This window comes from Rattus norvegicus, chromosome 2 (assembly GCF_021556685.1).
Source record: "Rattus norvegicus strain SHRSP/BbbUtx chromosome 2, alternate assembly SHRSP_T2T, whole genome shotgun sequence".
Taxonomy (NCBI): Eukaryota; Metazoa; Chordata; class Mammalia; order Rodentia; family Muridae; genus Rattus; species Rattus norvegicus.
The window spans coordinates 245,497,739-245,524,319 of record NC_141535.1 but is presented as its reverse complement, the minus strand read 5'-3'; the positions used below and the strand labels follow the sequence as shown (position 1 = coordinate 245,524,319).

At 44.2% G+C, this 26,581-nt stretch overlaps 1 protein-coding gene across 9 annotated transcripts in view; it reads right to left on the bottom strand.

Annotated features, from left to right (window-relative positions):
• The window catches only part of Slc44a5 (solute carrier family 44, member 5), a 296,716-nt gene that overhangs the window by 22,334 nt on the left and 247,801 nt on the right, over positions 1–26,581 (bottom strand). For 8 of the 9 annotated variants that reach the window (XM_087629436.1, XM_087629447.1, XM_087629441.1 and 5 more), the window contains 6 exon segments: positions 15,478–15,562; positions 10,533–10,658; positions 9,368–9,428; positions 6,432–6,555; positions 6,036–6,119; positions 1,007–1,119 (listed from right to left, as the gene is read on the bottom strand). In XM_087629436.1, the coding sequence (XP_087485562.1) occupies positions 1,007–1,119; positions 6,036–6,119; positions 6,432–6,555; positions 9,368–9,428; positions 10,533–10,658; positions 15,478–15,562 (593 nt within the window). 9 annotated transcript variants of the gene reach the window in all.

Sequence of the window (26,581 nt, the reverse complement as noted above, 5' to 3'; positions counted from 1 at the left end):
AGGAACACATGAAAAGATTAGGAAACAGCAGCTCCCAGGCTCCTCCACAAGACCAGCCCTCCATGTTGCCTGGCTACGTGAGAGGAAACATAGTAGCACAGTGAAGCAGATGGAGACTGCCCAAGGAGAGTGGGTTGTTTACTAGAAGATCTTTGAGGGTAATGACCATAACCAGTACTGACCATTTATGGTATCTGGACCCTTCTGAAAGCCTGGGCTCAATATTTAACCCTTTCTATCTTCTGAGATGGCGAGTCCATTGTTGGACTGATGACACAGATGTGGGAGCTAGGCCTTGTCATCTCAAGGAAATTTTCCATAGTTACTTTGTTATACAGTATAGGGGGGGCTCTAGTCAAGGCTGGGTCCAGTACGTGAACCTGCCCACACCCTTGCTATAAAATGTGTACACCTCTTCAAGGAGCAGAAATAGCAGAAGACCCAAAGCAAAGGCCTATGATGTTATACCACCCAGAGCGAGGCACTTGAATTCCTTCCCTTAGTGTTCACATCAGGACTGATATGCACAGCTCTGGGGAGATATTGAATTGAAGCCTTCATCCAGTGAGTGTGATTCAGTGTGCTCATCTAGAGTATTGGCACCAACTACTAAGAAGTGTGATATCCCCTGATTAAAAGTACTATCACAGCTGATAAAAATTAGATCGAGCTATGTAGCTGTGCAGACCTGGGTGCTGTCGATAGACCAGTTATGGGGGAGGGCTAATGGTCTAAAATGTTTTCATTCATCTAAAAGGACCTTCTCTGCCCCCTCCCAATCCCCGTAAGGCCCGAGACCAAAGGCTGCTAGGGAAAGGAGTAGATTTTTCTTATGGATTTTTTTCTCAAGATAGTGACGAAAAGAGTTATGAAGAAAATACATGTGAAATTAAATATATTTTGTAAAGTTAATGACCCAAATTAATTGAGTCTAAGGCAAATAAATGCTTTCCAGTAGTGGCTGGCAGCAGGGAAGATCTATTCTGACATTTGGTGTGTGACCTACCGTATCCTATAATTCCAAGCACACCGAATATGAAGAACCAGAAGAGGAATCCAGCTGTGAACCTCAGGAGTACCAAAAACGTCCAGCTCAGCGCCATGGCAATAGTCAGGCCGCTAGAGGTAAAACCCACAACAAAGAGTCAGACGTGCTAGGTGCAACATGATGCGAGCAACAGGACGGGAGCTGTTTCTGTGCAAAATCACTCTAGAATATTCTACTTTACTGGCTGCACACATGCAGTTGGTTCTAAGAAGCACAAACAATGGTTTTCACTAAAGACTTCACAGGGAAGAGGAAAGCAGAGGCCCAGTAAGGGCTTTGCACTCAAGAAGACATCCCGTGTGTCTCCAGAGACCAGAGCATTGCTGCCTACTCAAGGGAGGGAGCAGTTCCCAGCTTGCCGCTCTCCCTGTCAACACACTTTCCACGTATGCCCTTCCACTTAGCGGTAAATTGTAAAATAAGTCCAGGGTGAAATTGTGATATTCTGGTGAGTAAGGGAGACACCCCAGGACATGGTTGTTTGGAAGTCATAGAACAGACTTGAACTGGAAAATGAGTTGGGACTGGCCACACACCTGCTGAACTCTTGACTTTGTAGTGATTGCCATGTGCAAGTTATCTCGAGCAGGATAAGGTGTTTGACACCATCCAACATCTATTTGGGCTCCCAAGGGATCTGGGTACAGGACGTGCAGGCAGGATTGGTCTCCTGGCTAGGTGGCTTTCTCAAGCATAGGACGCATGAATATTTTCTATCTGCTTACTTTCTTCCAGGAGCCTGACTGAGATACTAGAGACCTGGGTCCATGCCCCAATCGCCACTCCTTCCAAGTTAAGGACAGAATGAAGTCTTCTGGTACAATCTCCCCAAAGAGAATTCATTAATACCTGAAACGTGACCAACTCTCCTACTAGCTACTCACACCCTTGGAGAAATCTACAAGATGCCAATCAGCATCAGGCAGAACCTGGTGTCTTTATGGAGGGCAGCCTCAAAAGCAATCTTCTAGGAGACCCGTCATAGTGTCTGTCACCTAACAGATGACAGTGTGGTATCAAAAAGAAGGAGTGTGCATGCTTTTAACTTTAAAAGCCTTTCCCTCTTGAAACTATAGATTCTTTAAGGATTAAAAATTAAATATGGTTGATGGATTACTCTATTGTATGATCCAAAGGGAATACTTAAAATGGTATGTATGAAAGATTTGGGAGCAGAAGAGCTGGAAATAAAGGGAAATGTTTAGGGTACAGGGATGTAAGGGGTGTGGAGTGGACATAGGTGTAATGTGTTTTGGGTGAGGTGTATCCAAGGAAGTGTGGGAAAAAACAAGAATTAAAGAAATTACCCAGTGACATTTGTTTTCCACAGTGAGAAAGTAGATTTAACTACTGCTAGGTGTAGGTTGCAACTTTGACTATGGAGTTGTTGCAGACAGAACATTGAATGAGTAAGGCCTCACACACGGAACTAGTTCTTCACTTATGGAAATTATTCTTTAGTATTTTCACTCAAATACAGTGCTAAATCAACTAAATTCCCTATTGTTAAAGATGTGGTATCTAGTTTGTTTTACTGTTAATTCTATAACTGTCTCGGAACTTGCATTTCTGCATATCTACTATGTTTTAAGAACTATGCTAGGGAGCGAAAGCTAGGAAGCTAAAGATAAAACTGAGCTAGGAAGACAGAGATGAGTTAGTCACAGTTGTCATCCTAAGGAGTTGATAGTTTAGCTGGGTATGGTAGCCCATGCCACTAATCCCAGCATGTGTATGGTAGAGATGGGAAGATGAGGAATTCTAGGCCAACTTTGGCTATGGGAGACACAGTTTTAAAAGACAGAAAGAAAAAAAAACCTGAACAACTGTCAGTTTATCAGAGGAAAGAATCAGGTAAATAAAATACAGAATGAAAGATGTTATGTGAAAGATAAGTAACTATGTGTATATAGAGGTGAGCACATATACACAAAAGATATGAGGAAAATGGGAGAAGGAATAGATGTTTCGTAAGTGTCACAAAACTGGTTTTAAAGGATGAAGTGAAAGAATTGGAGATACAGTTCTGTGGAAGGATGCTCTTCCGGCATATAAAAAGTCCCAGGCTAGAGCTCGCACTTAAAAAAATTAAAAGGGTTGAGTGGCATGACCCTGGACTCTAAGAAGGGTTCAGGAAAATAGGAAAAGTCACACAACAGAGATATGGGATTTCACAGTCAAGGGGTGGCAAGCTCTCTGGTACATTTATACTCTATAATTGTCTGGTGCCTGTAAACCCAGAGCTTGGAAGGCTGAAACTGGGGGATGGAATTCAAGGCTATCCTCCATGGCTACACAGTGACATCCAAGTCAGCCTAGACTACAGAAAAAGAGTGTGTGTGTGTGTGTGTGTGTGTGTGTGTGTGTGTGTGTGTGTGTCTGTTTCTGTGTCTTGTCTCTGTATGTGTGTCTGTCTGTGTCTGTGTGCATATGTCTTCTGTCTATGTGTCTGTGTGTTTTCTGTGTATCTGTATGTATGCATGTGTGTCTGTATATGTCTGTCTGTTTGTGCATGTGTGTCTGTCAGTCTGTGAGTATGTGTCTATTCTGTGTGTCTCTATGTATCTGTCTGTGTGTAGATACCCACAAAGGCCAGAAGGGAGCACCAGACCCTTGAATACAGGCAATTGGTTAGGTACCCAAAGTGAACTGAACTGTGGGCTTCTGAAGGAGCAGCAAGAGCCCTAACCACTGTACCATCTCTCTACCTGCTAAGAACCTGTCTTTAAAATACAGGTAATATGTAGGGTCATTCAAGAAAGAGATGGGAGTGTGTTTCAGAAGATGCACTGATGTGGTTATAAAGCACCTTGGTGTCGCCAAGCAAGCATTAACATTTTCTCTGGTCACTATGGAAACACAGAAGCTCCTCAGCTCCAGACAGTGGCATAAAAGTGGAGAGCACAGGTTGAGACACATCAGGTAACACTTGCCTCTGTCAGGAAAGCAACCCCATGCTTTTAAAAAATTAATTAATTAATTTATGCATTCACTTTACATTCTGATTGCAGTCCTCCCTCTCCTCCCAGTTCCACCCCTCGAAAAGCCCCTCCTCTCCTCTCCCCTCTCCTTTTCCTCTGAGAAGAAGGAGGACCATTTGTGTATTAACCCACCCTGGCACATCAAGTCACTTTAGAACTAGGCACATCCTCTTCCACTGAGGCCAGACAAGGTGGCTCAGTTAGGGAAACCGGATCTAGGGGCTGGGAATTTAGCTCAGTGGTAGAGCGCTTGCCTAGGAAGCGCAAGGCCCTGGGTTCGGTCCCCAGCTCCGGAAAAAAAAAAAAAAAGAACCAAAAAAAAAAAAGAAAGGGAAACCGGATCTATAGGTAGGCAACAGAGTCAGAAACGGGCCCCACTCCAGTTGTTAGGGGACCCAAATGAAGACCAAGCTGCACATCTGCTACATATGTGGGGGAGGGGGCTAGATCCAGTCCACGCTTGCTCTTTGGTTGGTGGTTCAGCCTCTGGGAGCTCACAAGGGTTCAGAGTTAGAAGACTCTGTTGGTCTTCTTTTGGAGTCCCTATCCTCCTTCCAGCCCCTCAATCCTTCCTTGACTCTACCACAAGGCTCCTTGAGCTCCATGTAATGTTTGGCCTCTGCACCTGTTTCAGTCAGCTGCTGGGTGGAGCCTCTCAGAGAACAGTCAGTTATAGCACTCCTAGACGTATACCTAAAAGATGGTCCATCACACCACAGGGACACTTGCTCAACCATGTTCACAGCAGCTTTATTCGTAATAGCCAGAAACTGGAAACAAGCTAGGTTTCCTTCAACTGAAGAATGGATAAAGAAGATGTGGTTCATTTATATAATGGAACACTATCCAGCTATTAAAAACAAGGACATCGTTAATTTTTGCAGACAACAACTAGAAAATATCCTGAGTGAGGAAATCCAGACCCAAAAGGACATATATGTTATGCGTTCACTGATAAGTGGATATTAGCTAAAAAGTACAGGATATCCATGCTACAATCCACAGAACCACAGGAGCCAAATATCAAGAAGGGTCTAAGGGAGGATACTTGAATCTGACTCAGGAGGGGAAATAAAAAAAGACATCGGGGTGGATGGAGGGAAGGTAGGAGAGGGGATCAGGCATAGAGAGGGTGGGGGAGAGAGACCGGAAATCAATGGCAGATGGGCATGGGGAGCATCCCTAGGACGTGCCAGAGACATGGGACAGGGGAGGCTCCAGGGAGTCCATGGGGTTGCCTCTAGCTGAGACTCCTAGCAGTGGGGATATGGAACCGGAAGTAGCCAACTCCTATAGCCAGGCATGATGCCCCCCAGTGGAGGGATAAGGACACCAACTCACCCACAAACCTATGACCCAAAATTTATCCTGCCTACAAAGATGTTCAGGGACAGAGATGGAGCATGTCTGAGGGAATGGCCTACCAATGACAGGCCCAACTTGAGATGCATCCCATGGGCAAGCATCAGTACCCGACACTATCGATGATACTGTGTTATGCCTGCAGACAGGAGCCCAGCAACCTCATTCTTCAACTTTCCTAAATACGAACATTACATCTGGAAATCTAAACCTCTACCTTCATACGTGTTTCTCAGAACTAGAACAGACTTTAAGTGGTAATGACTGTCATGCGAAGAACATATTAAAAATTACAGTTGATCCTTTGGGGTCAAGGGAGAGACACAGCAGGGAAAAGAACCAGGGAAGTCAAACTATGCCCACCCTCTGTGACTTATGAAGAGTAGGACACAGGACCCCAGACCCTGTGGCGGGTACTTGGCACATGTACCCATTCTACTAGTAAATTAATAGAAAACTCAAACCTTACAGTCTTATGGGCAATGTTCTCAAACATCTTTGCCCTGTCCTTAAACCAAATGTGAAAATGAAAATGATCCTGAGGGCTGAGTCTACTTTTCAGCTTTAACAAGAACAAGTAACTTAAAAACTCTACACAGATCCTCAGGAAGGAGCTAGAGAAGAGTACAGAGAGTCTCACTCACATGAGAATCCACTTCCACGATGTCGAATAGTCTTCAAGCACCTTCAGCCCAATTGCCCGGGCGTCAATCACGTCACTAATGCCACTGAGTTCAACGAGGGAAAAGTTTATTTTTGATTAATTATCATTTTCAGTTAATATTTGAGGGAAAAAGTTCTTACAATAAAAGAGACTCTGCAAGATTCTATTGAAGGCATGGTCTTAGACATCATATGCCGTGGTGACCCTTTTACTAGCCACAGCAGTAACTGTCAGTAACAGTACTGACTGTGGCTTCAGGATGCCTCGAGGGTGATCGATACGTTTATCACAGCCCGTAAGTAATTCCCCGGAGCTCTGAGCACACTTTAACATTTTGTATAACAACAGGACATGTCAAACTGAACTGCAAACCTACCTCGCCGCCTCCCTGAGTTCTACCACGGTCCTCTTCTGCCCACCTCCATCTTCAAAGTGCATCCTGCTTCCTAAAGTCAAGTTACCATTGATGGCTGAAAAGTCAGGGACACACCTCTGCAGAACTGTGAACGAGAGGAAGAACCACAGTCAACACCTTTGCTTACTAGTCTCTCCTTTAAAAAAGAAAAACGGTCTGTGATCTACGGTTCTCGCCGAGCGTCAAATGTGCTCAGGAGAAACGGCTAACTGTCCTTTATCGACACCTCCGGGGTTTTCGGGTGGTTGTGAGATGGAGACGGAAACTGAAACAGCTTATCTGAAGGCCATATCCCAACCCGCTCATCCTCTTACACATAAAGATGTGTCAAACGCACGGGTAAGACGCACAGGCTAATCCACACCACATGTGCTGAACCCACGCTAATAGAAGAGCTACAGCTGCGGGTCTGACGGGAGGGTTCCAGGGCTGTTACTTTAACGGGTCTTTAGTGGGGCTGGGGAGGCAGCGTAGTAGGGAGAGTGCCCATGTGAAGCCTTGGCTTCGGTCCTGAACACTGAATGATGTGTTAGCACACATCTGTAATCTCAGTACTTGGGGAAGGGGAGGCAGAAATGTATGGATACACTTGGCTATCCAGTGAGCCCGAGATCAGCCCAGGACATATGAGAGCCCGTTTCAAAAGTAGTTTTCAGAATTCCTCAAATGAAATTATGGAAACTAGAGATTTGTAGATGATCCCCGGAGAAGCAAGTTCCAGCTCAAACTTCCAGCTCCTGTGAAGACTGGACTTCCATTGGCGAATTCTTAGTAACTTCCCTCCTTGCCAGAGATGTTAGCTTCATGTTGTTGAAGGACAGAAAGCCCATTAGGCTGTCTTACACTGATGTGAATTCTGAGAAAGGTTCAATCTCTGAATCTATGGTCATCTATGGTCTCATTTTGATTAAACGGAACCCTGAACTCTATAAATATCTTTCTTTACCTGTTTGGCACAGTGCTGGGTAGCAAATGTCTTTTTGAAATATTAGAGCCTGAATTTCAAGTGAAAAGATAAGAGAATTCAGACGTGGAGAGGTAATTTTCATATTTTCTTCTTGTAAGTAGTGTCACTAATTTACATGTGGAGCTTGAGCCTAAGGTATTGAAGCATCGGATGCAGGGAATGAACATTTTTATGAATCCCTTCCCAGGTTTCCTTGTCTTATCTGTTCATGTCAAAGCGTGATGACATAGATGATTTCTTTTATATTGCCCCTGTCTTTCTCCTGCTCCTTTCCCTCTGTGGCAGATCCAAGATGGCAGCCTCTATAATCCCTCTCTACTCCCTCTCAGTCACCAGATCCTTGCTTTCCCCTCTCCCCAGATGAAGTCACCCTACTAATTTCCCAGTGGGGTTCTTGGCATATAGTAGGGCTCAGGATATTTCTTCTCCCCCATTTTTTTCTGGTGTTTTTGATCCTATCTATTCCATAAGTTTAAGTTCCCGCCTAGAAGACGCCCTGGCGGTCTTTTACATAGTACTTGGCAGTTAGTTCCGATCTGCTAGCACCCATTAACTAGTATACTCAGAGTAAAGTTGGAAGGTAGAGAAAATATGAAGGAAAACTACAAATGATTCCCTGACCAGGCTGACCGGGCTGACCAGGTGCCCACAGTGAACTGTGTGGTCTTGCTGACCACTTTCCTGCCCGTCTCTCCTGTATCTTTTCATATGTGAATATCAAAACGACACAGGAAATAAAATTCCTTTTTCCTCTCCCTCTCACACAGTGCTACTTTGTTTCCTCTTGTAAATGGTTTAAGGACTACACGTTATTGGTTGTTCGTTGTGCCACTTACTGGTACACCTGATCCTCTGTTAAGGAGAACAGAAGCCGATTGTAATGTTGACCTTAATCTCTTTCATTCCTTCATAAGACTATGGGAGGTTATGGGCTAGTTGTTCATCTTGCATCCCCAATGTACATTTTAAAATGCGATTTAACCAAAATATGATTGTGAGGACAGTTGTTTCCCCCTTTCCCATAAAAAGTCTCAATGCTGTTCTTGACCATATACAGTTGGCATTAGGGCTTCCTGGTGACTGCCAGTTCTCACATGGACCAGCAATTCTGCCTCAGGGTCTGTAGTGGACCACGGAAGATGAAGGGGACACTCAACACATGGGCTTTGTAACAGCTAATTCAACGTTCTTGACTTTCTACTGAGATTGGTGCCTATTAATTTTCTTCTATTTTGGAAGAACTCGTGGAAGAACTGGGGAATAGAAAAACAGGAAAGAGAGAGAAAATGCCGGATTTCACTCTCTTCTCACTTCCTCTGGCAAATAACTTAACATTTTTGGTATATTTCTTTGAGGCCATTTTCCTTAAGTGATTTCTGGGATTCATTTTAATTTCTATATGCTTGCCATCATAATGTCTGCAACAGTTGGCATTTTGCAGGATATTTTACACATATCCACTTTATTTATTAGGTCTAAGGTATTTCCTCTCCAAACACACTGTATGATTTCATGATCTCTTGCCCTTGGATATTGTAACTTTTCATTTCCCCTGGCTCCCACCATCTATGCTTCCTGTATTCTGTATTAATTAATCATTCTGCCTTACTCCGGATGAACGTTGTGTTGGAAATTTTTCTGCAAATGCTTGTAGGGACACATATAATCACAACGGTGGCTTCTTAAAACCAATCCTAACACTTTTCAAGGTGCTTATGCAGCAAAATACCAGTTCTCACAGAGCTCTGGTGGAAATGTCCCAGTTGGAATGCAGACAGGTATGACCGGCGACAGTCCTCCTGACTGACTCTGGGCTCTCAGGGCAGGGACAGGACCATTCTCAGCCTTGGTTTTATCAATTGTGAAATAAGGAAATTGAATCCCATTTTTGTAGATTGTATGTTTCAAACGTAAAATAGTTAGCACTTACAAGGTCTGCTTGGGTACACTGCTAGAGGACAGTCACCACTGGACAGAAGATCTGCGAGAGTCTGGAAGGGAAGGGAGGGCATATTAACACTTCAAAGCCAGCAATGACTGCTTTCACTCTCTGTATCAAAATGGTGAGCTTCAAGTCTCATCTCCATATCTCATTTCCCCAAATCATTTCTCCACTGCCAGTAACTGTAAGATTATCACATAAAAATCCTTGTTATTAAAAAAAATGCCTGTAAATGCTCTAAACAAAGCAACAGAGATAAAAAGCCAAGATCTTAGTCATAGTCTGAATCTCTGATCCTTAATTTTTTCTAGAAAAACAGCATTTTCTATAATGTAACAAGCAGTGAACAGTATTTAATATGATAAAGCTTTAGAAATCTCTTGAATCTCTTGATGTTTGACCTAGGTAAGGGTGGGTGTAGACATTTTTATTGCACTATTTTAGTCTCTCTGTCTCTGTCTCTGTCTGTCTCTGTCTCTCTCTGTCTGTCGCTGTCTGTCTCTGTCTCTCTGTGTCTCTGTCTCTGTCTCTCTCTCTGGTGTGTGTGTGTGTGTGTGTGTGTGTGTGTGTGTGTGTGTGTGTGTGTGTGCACCATGCATGCTAAGGCACACCTGTGGAGATCCCAAATTGCCAGATTCAGTTTTCTCTTCCTATCATGTTGGGGTCCTTGTCAGGAATGAAATTCAAGTGAGGTGGATAGCTATGAGGGTGCTATCCACCTCACCTAAGCCACATAGCAGTATGCTTTTATAATGATGATTCTAGATGACATAAGATCCTAGCTCTGGTCAGCTAGCGTCTATAGAAGAATCCAGATGTAGAAGAATCTCGGTGTCATGCATTGGTTGGGGCTCACTATGCAGACCAAAGAGTCTTTCCTATCTCAGGAGTGTACAGAGGGATATAGCATGAATGCTGTGTTTCTGTGTCTACACAGTCTATACCAGGAACATCCCATGTTTTGATGTGTGTCCTCACAGTGAACAGTAACTTCTTTTGAGTGTCCAGGTAAACTTGTGTTTTGCTTCAGTAACACTATTCACATTCATTTTCTAGATCTGGGCTTTTTTTTTCCAGCAGCAAACTGGGTTATTCCACGTAAGATCAAAACAGCAGCTGAATTCCTTCCAGGCGTGAACTTGAGTACACACACCTCCACAGGCCTGGCCTGGGCCTTGCAGAACTGCCGATAGTATTCCCAGTAGTTTTTGTCTTCTTTGTTCAAAATTTGCATATCCACGTAGGTCAGGAATCTCTCTGGGCACCTGGAGACGCAGATCTGTGGACCAGAGAGGAATAGGGAAGAGATTGAATGGAGTAGACCAAGAGGGTGTCTACAAGAGGTTGGATGGGCTTCGGAGCTCCTCACCAGCATGAAGAGAAAAGCAGCAGTTTCTATCTGGGTATTTAAATCATGTTTTTAGTATTATTGTGTAAAATTAAGTTGACTATAGAATGCTACCAACCTGGACTTCTTGTTCTCTTGGAAACAAGATATTAAACAGTGGTGGTATTTTGTGCTTGGGTCTTTAAATCAGCATATACTACATTAGAGACCATTTTAGCATTGTCAAGCCAAGTGTTTTCATGCTTCTCCTTTTCCTACCGCCCCATCCAGTTGCCCCTTCTGCCTGCTTCTATCCCCTATTTCCCTTTTTCATGCCTCACGTGCCCTTTTCCCACCTCCCATCCCTCCTCATGACTTAATACCAACCTGTCTAGGGGAGTGTCATGTTAAGTAAGGCGGCCCAAACTCAGAAGGCAAACCAGTGTGTTCTCTTTCACACGTAGATTCTGGCCCATGATAGGTGCATATGTGTGTGTATAGCATATGCACGCATACAGGTGTAAGTGTGGGTAGAGTTTAAAAGTTCTAGATGATGATTTATTTTTAACTTGATGAATGTAGATCCAAAAGTAGTTCTGAGAAGCGGAAGTCTCCTCCACACGCTTGCCACTCAGATTCTCCAGGTAGTAATACTTGGCATAAGCATGAGGTGATATCATAGCCACTCCCCTCAGTGTGTACCTGTGAGGGACAGTTCTATGTGCAGATTTTGGGATTTCTACCATAGAAAAATGATGATTTTTTTTTAAATCTTTTAAATGTTTTCATTTTTGTTATTTGTGTGTGTGTCCATGTGTGTGCGCACTCATGTAGATGTATGTCAATAGGTGGGATGTGCATGTAGGTACCCAAAGAGTGTAGAGATTCCCTGCAGCTGGAGTTATAGAAGGTTGTGAGTCACGTGGCACGGATGCTTAGGAAGTGAACCCAGGACCTCGTTAATGATTTTTAGTGAGGTGTTTTCTTAGAATCGCCTGCACCAGGATATGGCTGAGGCTACGTACATTCTAGGTTAGAATCTTGCCTTGTTTTCTATATGAATAAAATGGCTTTGGTCCGGTCTCACAATTGTTAGTTCACCAGTGTGCCTTTGAGCTTCCCATAATTCCGAAACCATAATTACAGTTTGTCACCATGAGAAATAAGCCACGTCTAGATATCTGCCACAATTAATCACCACGAAGTCTCTTATCAACACTGTGTAGACATGGGCAAGAGAGGTCACCGATGCAATCACTTTACAGAAATGGACTTGGGGCACGTCAGCCAAAAACCAGGTCACCTGTATAATTTATTTTACACTAATGGACTTAGAGCACATCACCGACAAACCAGGTTACTGCAGTCATCCACGGGGCCATGACAAAGTGACAGCACAACAACCTGTAATTCCATTTAAAAAATGATAGGAGCAGGGAGGGGAGGTATAGTCTGGATGGTTTTGCTGTGATTTTTATGATTTTAAAAAGGAATAAAAGACTCTGTAAAAGTGATTTCCCTTGGAAATCCCTGACCCAGGCTGGTCATGGTCTCCTGCCAACCCATTAGTAATTATTCCTTTTCAATGTTTTAATATCATTGATATAATTGATTTAATATAATGATATCATGAATTTCATACCCTGTTACTTCTTTCTCGCCTTCTTCCCACCCTTGCTGAACTCTCCACCCCCCCCCCTTTTCTCTCTCCCCACCATCAGCAATTTACCAGTGACCACATTGTTGATGACTCCTCACCATGCACCCAACCATCAACTGTTAATAGTGTTTCAAGGTGGGGAGAGGATTCATGAACCTCTCCTCCTTGCGATGGAATACAGCTGCCATGTTTTGTCCAGAAGACTGCATTCAGAGCAATGTTCTTCATCCTCTTTCTCTTACACTCTTTCTGTGCACACTTCTGCCACCTCCTCTGATTCTTCCAGTAGGTGATGTGGACGCCCTGCTTAGGGCTGATCAGTCAGCAATAACTTATCCTCAGCACCATCTATGGCTTCCACGTTGCTGGGATGTCTTACTCATCTATGACCCTGTGAGCTACGATGTCCACCGGCCATCAAGATGTGCCCAATGGACATCCGTGCAGGCAAAACACCAATACATATGAAATAAAAATAAATAAATTAAAACATTACTGTAAAGATGTGCCCACTGGTACATTAGCGGCATGGCTGTTTTGTAATCAGATGCTTTCTGATTGGATCTAAAGCCTGCTCTCAAGGAGGGAATTCAAACCTGATCCTATAAACCTGTTCAAAGATGCACAGGCATCAAACACAGGCCCAGAGTAGGATGGGGGAGTGACTACTGCTGTTTTTCTGAATGGATGTGTTGTGAAACTGCTTTGTAAATGTTTATATTTACATCTTTATATCATAGATTAGTACTTGTCTCAGCACTGTTGAGAGAAACTTCTGTTTGCAGGAGGTTATAAATAATGCAGAGAAGAATGGCCAGTCAAAGTGCTGGTAACTATTCTCACTCAGCTCGGCAAGACTACGGCTGCTCAGTGAGCAGCTTTCTCGCTTTCTGACATGTTTCTACTGTCTACAAGGGCACTTGGTGTTGACCACACAACTCAGTAGGAGGATTGATGCATGCCTCAAGTCCCTCAGTAATGCTGTGTGATAGCCGCAGGAGTCCAATGCCTTCTAGAAGTCGGACAGCATAAAACAAGCCCTCTCCATAAGACTGTCCTTTATCCACTCACACACATGTGCACTCTCTGCCCCCTCTGTCTCCATTTCTCTCTCTCTTTCCCTATCTCTCTTTGTGTCTCTGTCTCTCTGTCTCTGTCTCTCTGTCTTTGTCTCTCTCTCTCTCTCTCTCTCACACACACACACACACACACACACACACACACACCTAGACGCACAGATGGTCCCAAGCTGAAGAGCTGTCTATAGAGACACAGACAGCATCCAACACATCCACATGTTTTATAAGAAGGTCAAAGTTATTATCAATGTGAATGGGGAAAGTTCACTCTGATTGGAGCCAGGCTGAATAAATCACAAACATGTTAGGAGATTCCTCAGCGACATGCTAGCTTTGACTCTCTGCTCATAACATGGCAGAAGACAGAAGAAGATGGATACATTTTGCTGCATTTATTAAAGTGAAAACTCAAAGAGCCAACATTCTCTTGAGATTCATATACTGTGAGGTGCTGCTCCTGAGACCCTGACACTTCTGCACTTACAAATGCACACACACAATGTATACCACACACACACACTGGTGCCTCTGCAACATGAAGAATAAAGCAGTTAAATGGGAAAAGGTAGTTTGTCAGAGAGAATCATAACAGACTTCAATCAAAAATAAGTGAGCTTAAAACAACAGCAATAAAACCATAGCAACTGCTTTCTTCTTTTCCTCTATCAGACCAAGTTGTTCACTTCCAATGGGATGTTGATTAGAAGCAATCAAGATATAATTAGCCAAAGAAGGTCACACCGAGGCTGGGTATCCGAACTGATGCTGGCCCATTATTCAAGGGCTTATGACACATGTTGGACCACGCTGCCAATTGACACAAATATTATGCATAGAATATAGATAGCTCTGATCTATGAACACACTGTTGCAGGGCCTGAACTCTGAATACACTGTTGCAGGTCCTGAGCTTTGAATACATTGTTGCAGATCCTGATCTGTGAATGCACTGTTGCAGGGTCTGATCTATGAATACACTGTTGCAGGTCCTGATCTATGAATACACTGTTGCAGATCCTGATCTGTGAATGCATTGTTGCAGGGCCTGATCTATGAATGCACTGTGGCAGGGCCTGAGCTGTGAATGCACTGTTGCAGGGCCTGATCTGTGAATGCACTGTTGCAGGGCCTGATCTGTGAATGCACTGTTGCAGGGCTGACCAGTGCAAAATGCACAGCTGCAGCTGTATCCAGCTGAGTTGAGAGCCCTATGGGTTTCACAGGGCACTTTCAACATCATTCTTCATTGTTATAGCATCAGTTCAGGTGATTGACACTATTATGAATAAGAATTGTATGCCTGGGAGTTGTACTGAAGGTTTAAATACTATGTTTGTTATATATACATCATATACATATACATCTGTATCCTAGATAATCTAGGAAACCATTTATGAAAATAAACACGTGACTCTTTGTTTTATTATAGGGACTTTGGTGTGTGTGGTACAGCAGAAGAAAGAGTAGGAAGATAGTCCTTCACTGACACCGTTCATTCCATAGACACTCACTCATCACCTACTCTGGGGGATTGGAGGTAATGTGAAAACAGTGGGAGACAAACCTAGTAAGAGTCCTTACCCTCGGGCGTTTGCCCCTTAATTCAGGGAGAGAGACAACAAAGCATTTCTTTTTAGTGAGATCATTTGTGTGCACGCACATATGTTTAATGTATACGAGTTTGAAGATTATCTATTCCAACAGATGCAGAAATCAAAGATCAGAAACACAAGAACCAATAGAGAGCAAAGTGGCTCTTCCAAGCAATCCCACTCCTCAGTAAATTCACCCAAAGATGCAGAAATGACTGGAGCAGCCGACAAGGACTTCTGGGCTGTGATCGCTTGTAGGAACAGTTACAATCACTCAAGTTCCCTAGTGACTGTGACAGTTTATCTCTGCCTTAGCTTTGATTGAATGGGAATGGATATTTCATCTCCTTACCACACACAGACTTGACCTGGGATTCCTGAATCTTCTCACCCAGTGTATTAGGGACCGCTAACAGCAGAACGAAGGCAGCCAGCCTTACCTGTGTAGTAGAGCACTGTAGGCGAAGCATCATGGATGTGCCGGTACATCTAAATATGTTAAAGTAAAACAGAACTGTCTTGTTCCTGTTTAAAGAGAGAAGACATAAATAAATCTCTTCCTCGATGTACACCCAACCACAGAAACTTTGAATGCACTGCCTTTAAAGTTCAGCTCCATTGTCTGTATGTGGGTGTGGCTATTTTCACACCGCCTTCATATTGCCTAGCATTGCTTTTCGATTATTGAAAGTTGAAGTAAGTTGTCCACCATCAAGAGACACTATAACATGAGGCAAACAATCACGCTGTCACTGGAAATGATGTTGACACACATGTTTAATGGAAGGAGAAATTAATAGTTCATTTATTTCCGGGAGGAGCTTACTCAAAAAAGCATTAAAACACTATTTTTACTATGTCTAGAAATACTTACAGAAATAAGTATTAAATTGTATGCAAAAAGAAATCATTACATCCAAATTTGGGGATTATATTTCATTTAATTTTTTGTGTTTAAGGATTTCTTTAACACAAACATGTATTGCAGTGGTGGTGTAAACATAAAACAATAGTTACACTTTCTATTGCAAATTATAATAAGTGGCGGTCATGAGCTTTCAATGGCATATTATCCTGCCATTTGATATTCTCTTTATATTTCAATTATTTCATCAGGGCGATGAAGACAGCAGCAGCCCTGCCTACTTTGCAGTGGTGTGGAAAGAGCCCAAGATGACACTGGACTCAAGCAGCTGCTCAACCTCAGGGTGCAAAAGGAAAGTGTGGGCACTGATTTTAGACCTCGCTTCCTCTCCTTATCGACCCCCGGGGGTCCACATGCCTGGATGCATGAGTGGGGACTTAGTATCCTTTCCCTAAGCTCCTCAGTGGATTCAGAAATGGATGGTCTTAGGAATCACAGCTCTAGGGCTAGTGCTTGACTAACATGCATGAAGCCCTGGGTTTGATCTGCAGCACCCCATAAAATCTAAGCACAGCAATTAATGTCAACACTTGGGAGGTAAAGGCAGATAGATCAGAAATTCATAGTTGTTCTCAGCTACATCACAATTTTGCAGCCAGCCTGCATGAGACTCAAAAAAAAAAAAAAAAAAAACACCAAAAACAAAATACAAAACCACCGAAAAGCTGCAGTTTTAACAACTCAAGAAAAAGTTGCCCCAAGAACTTGTCCAATACCCTATTTTTTTAACCAGGAGTTGTTCCTGTCTAAAGGAAATGCAGGGACAAAAAAAATGGAGCAGAAACTGAAGGAAAGGCCATCCAGACCCTGCCCCTCCTAGTCGTCCATCCCATCTGAAGGCACCAAACTCAGACACTATTCCTGATGCCCAAAAGTGCTTGCTGACAGGAGCCTGGTATGACTGTCCCCTTGAGAGGCTCTCCCAGCACCTGACTAATACAGATGCAGATCCTCACAGCCAATTATAGGACTAAGCCCAGGCACCCCAGTGGAAGAGTTAGGGAAGGACTGAAGGAGCTGAAGGGGATTGAAACCTCATAGGAAGAACAACAATATCAACTAACTGGGCCACCCAAAGCTCCCAGGGACTAAACCACCAACCAAAGAGTACACATGGAGGGATCCATGGCTGCAGATACATTGTAGCCAAGGATGGCCTTATCTGGCATTAATGGGAGGGGAGGCCCATGGTCCTGTGGAGGCTCGATGCCCCAGAGTAGGGAGATGCTAGAGCAGTGAGGCAGGAGTGGGTAGGTGGAGAAGCAACCTCATAGAAGCAAAGGGAAGGAGGAATAGGATGGGGTGGGAGATTTGTGGAAGGGAAACTGGGAAGGGGGACATCATTTGAAATGTAAATAAATAAAATAATCAATAAAAAATTATTGTGACCACAAACGTATCATAAATGTACAAGGGACACTTGAAAAAGACTTTCTGCACAAGGTCAGGCTTAGGAATGTAGGAAGCTCTCGAGGAAGTTTCCACTAGGCTTCTCCTCCTCTCCTACCACCTGCCCTGAGCATGTGACAGAGATGGTAGGAGGGAGCGGACCAGAGAGAGAGAGAGAGCTGATGGGAGGATACAGGAAAGTTACGAAAAGGTTCACCGAGAAACGGTGGGTTGTCTTTCCATGAGACCCTCCTACAGAGCCTGAAGGTACCCCAGGAAGGACAGACAGACCAACAGCTCATTTTGCAGCTGAGGGCCTCACCCTTGGAAGACCTGCCTCTGTGCCTGTTTGAGGAGGTAGAGAAGAGAGAACTTAAAGGAGTTCAGGGACCAGGAGGTTATGGTGAGGCAGCCTGGTGCAGAAGGACTGGAGTTAAAGAAATGGGCTTGGCTCTTTCTGGCTGTAGAAAGCACAGGGGTGACACACCAGGAACAGAACTGCAGGTATGTGGCCAGGGAACAAACCAAAGCTGACATTTCCCTCCAGACAACTGAGTAAGGAACCTCCAGTATCCCATAAGAGGAGCTGTGTTTACATGGATGTGTGACTACGTAGTGCAGGTGTGTGTGCACATGGGCAGGTGTGTGTGCACACATGTGCACGTGCATGTGGAGGCCAGACATTGACATTGGTTTTCTACTTTGACCTCCACCTTATTATTATAGATCTTGGAGAAAGAACCTCCAATCACCACCTTACTAAACCAGCCTAATTCCTAACTACATTCTAAACATCTGTCATCTTACTTCAAACGATTGAGAAGGTCCTGTCTCTCATAAGGGAAGCCCTTCTCGTTACTTGGCACTAGGTTGTGTAGTAAGGCTCAGAGATGGCTCTGTGAGCCATTTCTTTGCCTCCTCTCTCTTTTGAGACTAGATCTCTCATTGAACCGAGGCCTCATCTATTTGGTGGTTTAGGCTACTGTCTGTCAGAAGGACTGACTAATGCATTCCAGGGATCTTCCCCTCTCTAACCTGGGAGCTACAGACACCCACAGTACCCAAATTGCATGGGTGCTGGGGATTAGAATTGGTCCTCATGTTTATGTGACAGTCACTTTACTGATGAGGTGTTGCCACTGACACGGTGAGAACACAGTTCACTCCTCATCGGTGTCCATCTTGGGTAAGCATCTAAACGCCACCTCGGTCTTACAGCTTGTTAACCCTCATGAGGTAGAGATATGAAGGTTTCTGGAGCTCTGAATGCCAGAGGCTTGCATTGAAAAATGCTACCCTCAGGCTCAGAAAGAGATCCTGCCTCAAATGAGCAAGGCACAGTGTGATGGAGGAGGATTCCTATATCCTACTCTGGCCTCCGAGGGCACACACAGGTGTGCACACATGAGCTCGCATGAATGATCAGCAAAGTCAGACACATAATGCATTCATTTTATTTTTTTTTTAATTTTGAGATGATAGTCACAGTATTTCCTCTGCCCTTCCCCCCTCCAACCCTGACCCACCCCTCCTTGATCTCATTCAAATTCATGTCTTCTTTTGTCACTAATCGCCATCACAAGCACATATGTGTGTGCGTGTACATATATTCCTAAATGTAACCTGCCTGGTCTGTATAACGCTACTCACGGGTATGTTTCCATAGCCGACCATTTGGAAAACGATTTCTTCCACTCTCAGCATCCCGTGAAGGGCGGAGGCTTTCCCCATGCCCTTCGGCACGTCTACTGGTATCATCCTCGTTTGGTTCATGTTTAGAGAGTCGTGTTGGTGAGATTTTATTGGTGTAGCTCCTGACATTCCTGAAGACACAGTCTCACAGCAAACTCCCTGATCCTTTGGCTCTTTTTGTCTTTCTGCCCCATCCCACTTCCTTAATGTTAGGCCCGGGTGTGTTTCGGAGACGTATCCATTGGGACTGGGTTCCGCAACTGTGCACTGGTGGTGTTTTTTTCTGTGAAGGTCTCCATCTGCTGCAAAGAGAACTTCCCTTGATGTGGGGGTGAGGACCACACTTCATCTGTGGGTGTAAGGGGATGTAGTCAGGGGTCAGGCTGCTCTAGTAAAGGGGGGATTGAAGGGTCTCCCCCAAGAAAATAAGGTGGAGATTAATAAAAAACAAGCCCTATGTCGGTGCCTGGCCTCCACACGCGAGTGCACCTGTGTGTATTACATTACACACGCACATACCCAGGAAAACACATACATACACATACCTACAAAGATTCGAGGAGACCTGAGGGGAAAAAAAGGCCTATCTTGAATGGAATGTTATTGACCCCAAAGAAAAATGAGATTATGAAACTCGTGGGAAAATGGGTGGATTTGGACAGTATTGTATTAAGAGAAGTGATCTCGCCTCAAAGGATTTTATATACTCAGACCCTAGCTCTGTGTGTGTGCACATGCATGTGCATGCATGTGTGCAAGCATGTGTGTGTGTGTGTGTATGTGTGTGTGTGTGTGTGTGTGTGTGTGTGTGTGTGTGTGTGTCTATAGCCTGGGTAAGTAGAAAGAAGCCCACAAGAATGGAAAGACTTGTTTGGGTGAAGGGCAGCAAGACATGGAGGTGGACTGGAATTTTTGGGGGGTGGGAGAGGAAGGGCACACAAGTATCAAGGGAGTGGGGAGAAGAGGCAGAAGGAAGATCACCACAAACAAATTCTCTTTGAAAAATGCTACCATAAAACCTGCTCCCTCATATGGTGATTTTAAAGCTTAATTTTTTTGAAGGGAAAAAAAAAGATTTGTGCTGAATTGTGAGGTTTCCACTTCTCAGAAGTGTGCTATTTCAAACACTTTCCAAAAGGAAAGGTCACAGCACAGTGTGACACCAGATTGGCCTTAGACATTCTGAACACAGAATGCAATGTCCTCAGGTTCCCGGGGAAAATTACCTTTCAAGCCACTAATCTATAAAGTTGGGCCACAAATCAAATATAAAGAAGGGAAAAATCATATGAGAGGAAAAAGCATTTCCAGAGCTCCACACACTTCCCGCCTGTGATCTCTGATCTCAGGGAGGTAGCTAAGGATGTCCTCCTCCAAACCAAGCAGTTTACAAAGAAGGGAGCCCTCTTGGCCCACAGGAACCAAGAACAGAGTGTGTGTTCTAAAAGAATGGCTGCTGTTTAGTTGAAATTAAATTTAACTGGGCATTCTGTGCATTACTTGCTAAATTTGGCCACTTTTGAACAATGACCAAAGCTTGTGAGAAGCCTACAATTAACCACAATGTTCTTGAGTGACTGAAAGCATGGCCATGCAGTGAGGTGAAGATGGCCTTGCACTGAAGTGAAGATGGCTGTGCACTGAGGTGAAGACGGCCATGCAGTGAGGTGAAGATGGTCGTGCAGTGAGGTGAAGATGGCCGTGCACTGAGGTAGGTCTTTAGAGAAAGCAGACTCCTGGGAGGGAGAATTATTTGAATCTGAACATGTGTGGTGGTCCTGATGGTGGCTATTATATTAGTTAACACTTGACCAAGCAATTGAAGGAAGGAGGAGGGCTATTTTAGGTTCATGGATGGACATTATGATGGGGAGTCTTAGCAAGATCATGACACTACTGATCACATTGCATCCCTGGTCAGGAAATGGGGAGCTGTGAATGCTGGGGTTCCACTGCTTTCTCCTTTTGCATTCAAGACCCGAGCTCAGGAATGGTGCCACCCAAGGTCCTTCTACTTGAAATTGACCCAATTTAGAAACTCCTCCCTCACAAAGGACATGCCAAGGGGTGATTTCCATTGTGATTCTACACTATGTCAAACTGACAACCAATATTAACCATTATAGTACTTAAGATAAAATTCATAACCAAATAAAAATTTTATTAGAATCTTGTGTGAAGTCTATGTGTATGTGTCTCTGTGTATGAGTGTGTGTGAGTGTATGTACCTGTGTATATGGTTGTGTGTATGTATGTGTGTGTGGTTGTATGTCTGTGGGTATATGTCTGTGTCTGTTAAGTGTATCTGTGTGTATGTGGGTGTATGTCTGTCTGTGTGTGTGTCTGTATGTGTGTGTCTGTATGTGCATATGTGTATGTCTATGTCTGTGTATGTGTGTCCCTGTGTGCATATGTGTGTGTCTCTTTCTCCCTCTGTGTGTGTTTTGCTCTATGTTGAGACACACTAAAATGTGGGCTTGTCTTACACTATTATTAAAGTGCAGTTATGATTTTATATCTGAGCGTGGTAGAAACGAAAGGACGATGGCCTGGCAGTGAATAAAGACTGGGTAGTTACAGTAAAAGCAAAGCCATTCACTTCTTCCAACTTCTGGTATCAAACACAACAGAACATGCTGGGCTCTGCTGAAGTTACAATACTTGGTGTACACAGTAATAAAGGGGACTGTGTAAAGGAGAGAGCAAATACAAAAACTGCTAAGTGGAACTGAAAAGGAAAACCAGAGAGAACAGGGCAGGGGATAATACTCTCTTGCACAAAGAGGATCCTAGACACTGTCAAGTTAGGACAGGAAGCAGAGGGACATTATCAACTGCTACTGAAAGGAGCTAGAAAGAGATCTGATCTCAGACATGGGGTGTGGATAAAAAGAGCAACAGGGAAGGTTATCAATGGATACCAGCTAAAGTTAACAAAGTATAAACTAAGAGAATAAGAACACCACCAAAAGATACTTTTTTAAAAATTGCCAGAACTTAACCTGAGACAGGAAAGAGAATAAGTTATGGGCAAAGAGTCAAGGTGGGTGCCCATTCCCTTTGTTATAGGTTCTTCATTATCGTGTAATTTGCTTTCAAGTACATATAGTATTTTAAAATTTAAAATTTGGCATATCATCTCAGGTACAACGATGTCCTCTAGAGACACAGCCTCTATATCCAAATTTACACAAAATTTAAAAATTAAATCGAATAGGAGATTGGGGCCGGTCACATATTCCAACAGATTTGTGAGGGCAGTTGTCATTTTGTGAACGGTTCTATGGTGACTTGAAGGATATTTTCCTTCCCAGTCTTCTGCTCAGGGATCTGTCAGTCTTTCTGTGTGTTGAAAACCCTCCCAGCGATCTTCGTAAGCTGAAGTTCTTGTAGTAGCCAGAAGGTGGCACCACAATCAATGAAATTCCTGTTTTGGCCTCGAAGCCAAACATAGTGAGCAACTTCCCCTGTGCAGAGAAAGTTACACTTAAGTAAAAATTCTGTGCCCTCTGAAGCCTTGGTTTCATCTGGCTTGGAACTTTAGGAAACTATCAGTGTTTCTCCCACAGTCTCTTCCAATGGGAGTAGATAAATCATAAAAGGATTCTTCACCATCCCAGGTATGAGAATGTTCTCTCAAAACGCAGGCTCTGTGCACAGTTAGGAATCTCTTCTACCTGTGAGACTCGGAGGTTACCCACAAGGCTATCACAACACAAATACAACCACTCCAGTGTTTACACTGACCGGAGTGTGGCCCTGGCTTGGGTTTGCTCATCCTGAGATGCACCTACTGCTTTCTGCCTTGCTTTATTGAATACATTTTTACCAGCTAGTCCTGGGTTGAAGGTTACATGAAAGTCCATTTCGTTACATCTGGTATGCCTTGGTGTGTGTGTGTGTGTGTGTGTGTGTGTGTGTGTGTGTGTGTGTGTGTGTGTGTGTTAACCACAGATGTTGTTCCTCAGCCATCAACCACTTTTTATTAAAACACAGGGTTCCTAACTGACCTGGAGTTTATCAAGTAGGCTGGCTGGCTGGTGAGCCCTGGTGATCTGGTGATCTGCCTGCCCCTGACTCCCCAGTACTGGGGTCACAAGCATGGGTCACCATACCCAGGTTTTAAAACATGGGTTGAATGGACCGGGCTCAGGTCTACATGCTTACAGAACAGGCACCTTACTAGTTAAGCCATCTCCCTGGCCCCTTCCATGGAAGGCTGACGACAATTTGCAAGATAGTGTCAGTTAGCTCTCTCCCTCCACAGTGTGGGTTCCAGGAATGAACTCAGGAGGCCAGGTGTGGCAGCAAGTGCCTTCACCCACTAAGCCACCACTTGGCCCAACTTTGCTTCTTGGACTGAATCACATCTGGCACATTTCTATGTCAAAAACACAGCTGTACACAGTAACCCGAAAGATTAATGGCATTCCCTTATATAATCATATCATAGTGCACTTAACCAATCTCTTTTGACAGACAAGTAGACTGCTTTCCATTCTGACTACTGCCTGGTACCAGCTACAGTTGCTTGTTTAGTTTCATTGTTGCTGTTTTGGCTGTGATGAGAGACAGTATGAGTCTTTCTGAAAGTTCTTCCACCCACCCCACCCCCCACACACATTCTCAAAGGCTAGGTCCCAGTAGGTGACAGTATTAGTGAATGTTTTAACCAATCAGAGGTAGGTCCTCCTGGGAAAACGTTAGATCTCTCTGGTGGAGCGATTGGGGCTGTTGCTATTCTTTGTTTTGTTTCTTTGCTTTTGGCTCTCATGAGAGGATCGCACCTCATCTGCTGCAGGCTTCTGCCCTGGTGCATTGTGCAATCGCCAAGCAATGGGACTGCAGAATCATGGACTTACACTTCTGAAACCATGGACAAACAGAGCTTTGCTCTTTGTTTTCACTTCTGTTTCCTTGGAGCGATGGAAAGCTGACACAGCTTGTGGAGTTTAAAAATGCATTCAAGCTCCCATTAAGTTAGAGTCCAGGATGGAAACTGCTGAACCACGAAAGATTCAATGTTGGAAAAATTCAATGCCGTCATAGTACACTGCCACCAGGGTACACTGCCACCAGGGTACACTGCCACCAGGGTACACTGCCACCATAGTACACTGCCACCAGGGTACACTGCCACCATAGTACCCTGCCACCATAGTACACTGCCACCAGGGTACATAGTCACTAGAAGACAGTGAACTGCTAATTTCTTACTTCACCAGACACAGGAAATTTTAACCTTTTTGTATTTGACAATCTCATGGGCAAAAGCAATAAGAAAACTTTTTGTTGATTTTTTTTGTGTACCCCAATCTCACTCATTTCCCCTTACCTTTGAATCCTTCCTCTGCACTTGCAACCTCCCCTCCCCAACAAAAGAAAACAAAATCTCATTGTGGAAGCTGCAGTGTGTCGCAGTGTGTCCCACAGGATGCACTGTTGGCCACACTCCTCTGCTTGTAAAGGTTCAATGCAATGAGCCCTTTGGTCTGGTTTGAGATTGAGATTCCTCCTGCTATCCTGTTGCTACCCTGCGCCATGGAGAGCCTGCAGCGTTGGATCTGCTGCGCTGGCCTCTTCATGAGCTCCAGCTGTTCACAGGTGGAATAGATGCTGGGATAGGTCAACTCAGAGTCCTTGATCTGGGACTAAGTGGTAGCCCACCAACTCTCTCACACCCACACCACCAGGGCCAGATCTACTGTGCTGCCCAGCTAGGTGCAGGGCTCACTCTCCCCAGTGGTACAGCTGGTGAGGGGTGGGGCCAGCTCTCCTCAGTTCTCCAGTAGGTGAAGAGCAGGGCAAACTCTACACAGTCCTCAGACATCACTATGGCCCCAGGCAGCGGCCCAGACCAGGGACGTCCCAATGGCCTCTGGTGGTAACAGACCCGATACTGCTGCAGGGTCAGGAACCCAGACAGGGCTGGCTGTTTGTGGCAGTATAAGCAAAGACCTCGCCATGGCTCTAGGTGACATCATCAGCTACTCACACCAGGCGGTTCCTCACTAACCTCTCATCTCCAGTTCTGCCTCTCTTCCCTGTGCCCACATCCTTCTGCTTCTTTCTCTTCCGTTTCAGTCACCCACTTGCTCCTCTTGCTGCCCCGGGACTCTCATGCTCTGGGGTCTACCGGGCAGGGATTCTCTCAGGTATGATCTCCCTGGGCAAAAATAATGTTTAGATTTGCGCTCCCCTTTTCACCTGTGCCGCAGATTCCCTATTGCCCCTGGACACTGCAGTATGTTGTTTCCTGTTTGTGACTTTTTTAGTGGATACTTTTTTCAACATCGATATACCTGCGCGCACAGACTCATGGGAGGATCCGGTTCTCTCCTTCCACCGTTACACGGGTTTCCGGGTCAGACCCAGGCCTGCACAGTCAGCAGCCTTGCTGATCCACCTTGAAGGCCCCCAGATGATGTGCATTTCCCTCCTGATTTTTGTGTTCAGATCCTAAAGCTGTACTAGTCCCGGATCACCATTTTTCTTTAATTTTGTTTACAAAGATTTCGGCGGTTTCCTTTTATTTTTGATTGTTTGTGGGGGATTGGGATCTTTTGTTTGTGTGTTTGTTTTTGCGACAGGATCTCTCTATGTGGTACTGGAACTTAGAACTCAGTATGTAGACCAGGCTGGGCTCGAACTCTTGGAGATCTGCCTCTGCTTCCCAAGTGCTGGGTTTACAGGGATGAGCTGTCGTAGCCAGCTCTTTCAGAGGTTTACTTTTTTTTTCATTTTTTTATTTATTCATTTATTATATATAAGTACACTGTAGCTGTTTTTAGATACACCAGAAGAGGGCATCGGATCTCTTTACAGATGGTTGTGAGCCACCATGTGGTTGCTGGGAATTGAACTCAGGACCTCTGGAAGAGTAGTCAGGTGCTCTTAACCACTGAGCCATCTCTCCAGCCCCCAGAGGTTTACTTTTAATGACCGAATTCTTCAAGTTTTCTGTTACGGTTTTGGTTTTGCTATTATATTTGGAAGATGCTGTTTGGCACACAATTTTATAAAATCATTCCAGACTTGTGTTCTTTATCTATAAAGCCTTCACTGCCTCCAAGGTTTTAGGTATGGGTCATGATGTACACACAGTTTTACTTTCATGAATAGTATTTCATTTATCTCAATGCCCTTTGCCTAATAAAATGCATTTTCCTGCTAATGACTTGAAATTCTGCATCATATTAAAACTCTGGTCTTGCTCCAAATCTAGGGACGGGGGCCTATAACCTCACAGGTTATAAACTCCGGAGGCCAAGGAAGGAAGATTGCAAGTTTACTGCCTTGGCGTCAGTGTGAGCTCCAGGCCGCCACAGGCAACTTCGACTTGGTTCCAAAATAAAACAAACAAACAAATACATACAAAGATGTGAAAATAAAGACATAAACAAATGAACGAGGCCCAGACACATGACTCTGGCAGAGTTCCCATATCCATGTGTGTGGCCTCAGATTCAATAGCCACCCCTGAAAAAATGTATTTACAGTTGGACTTATTTCTACCTAGTTTTATGACCATTCTGTAC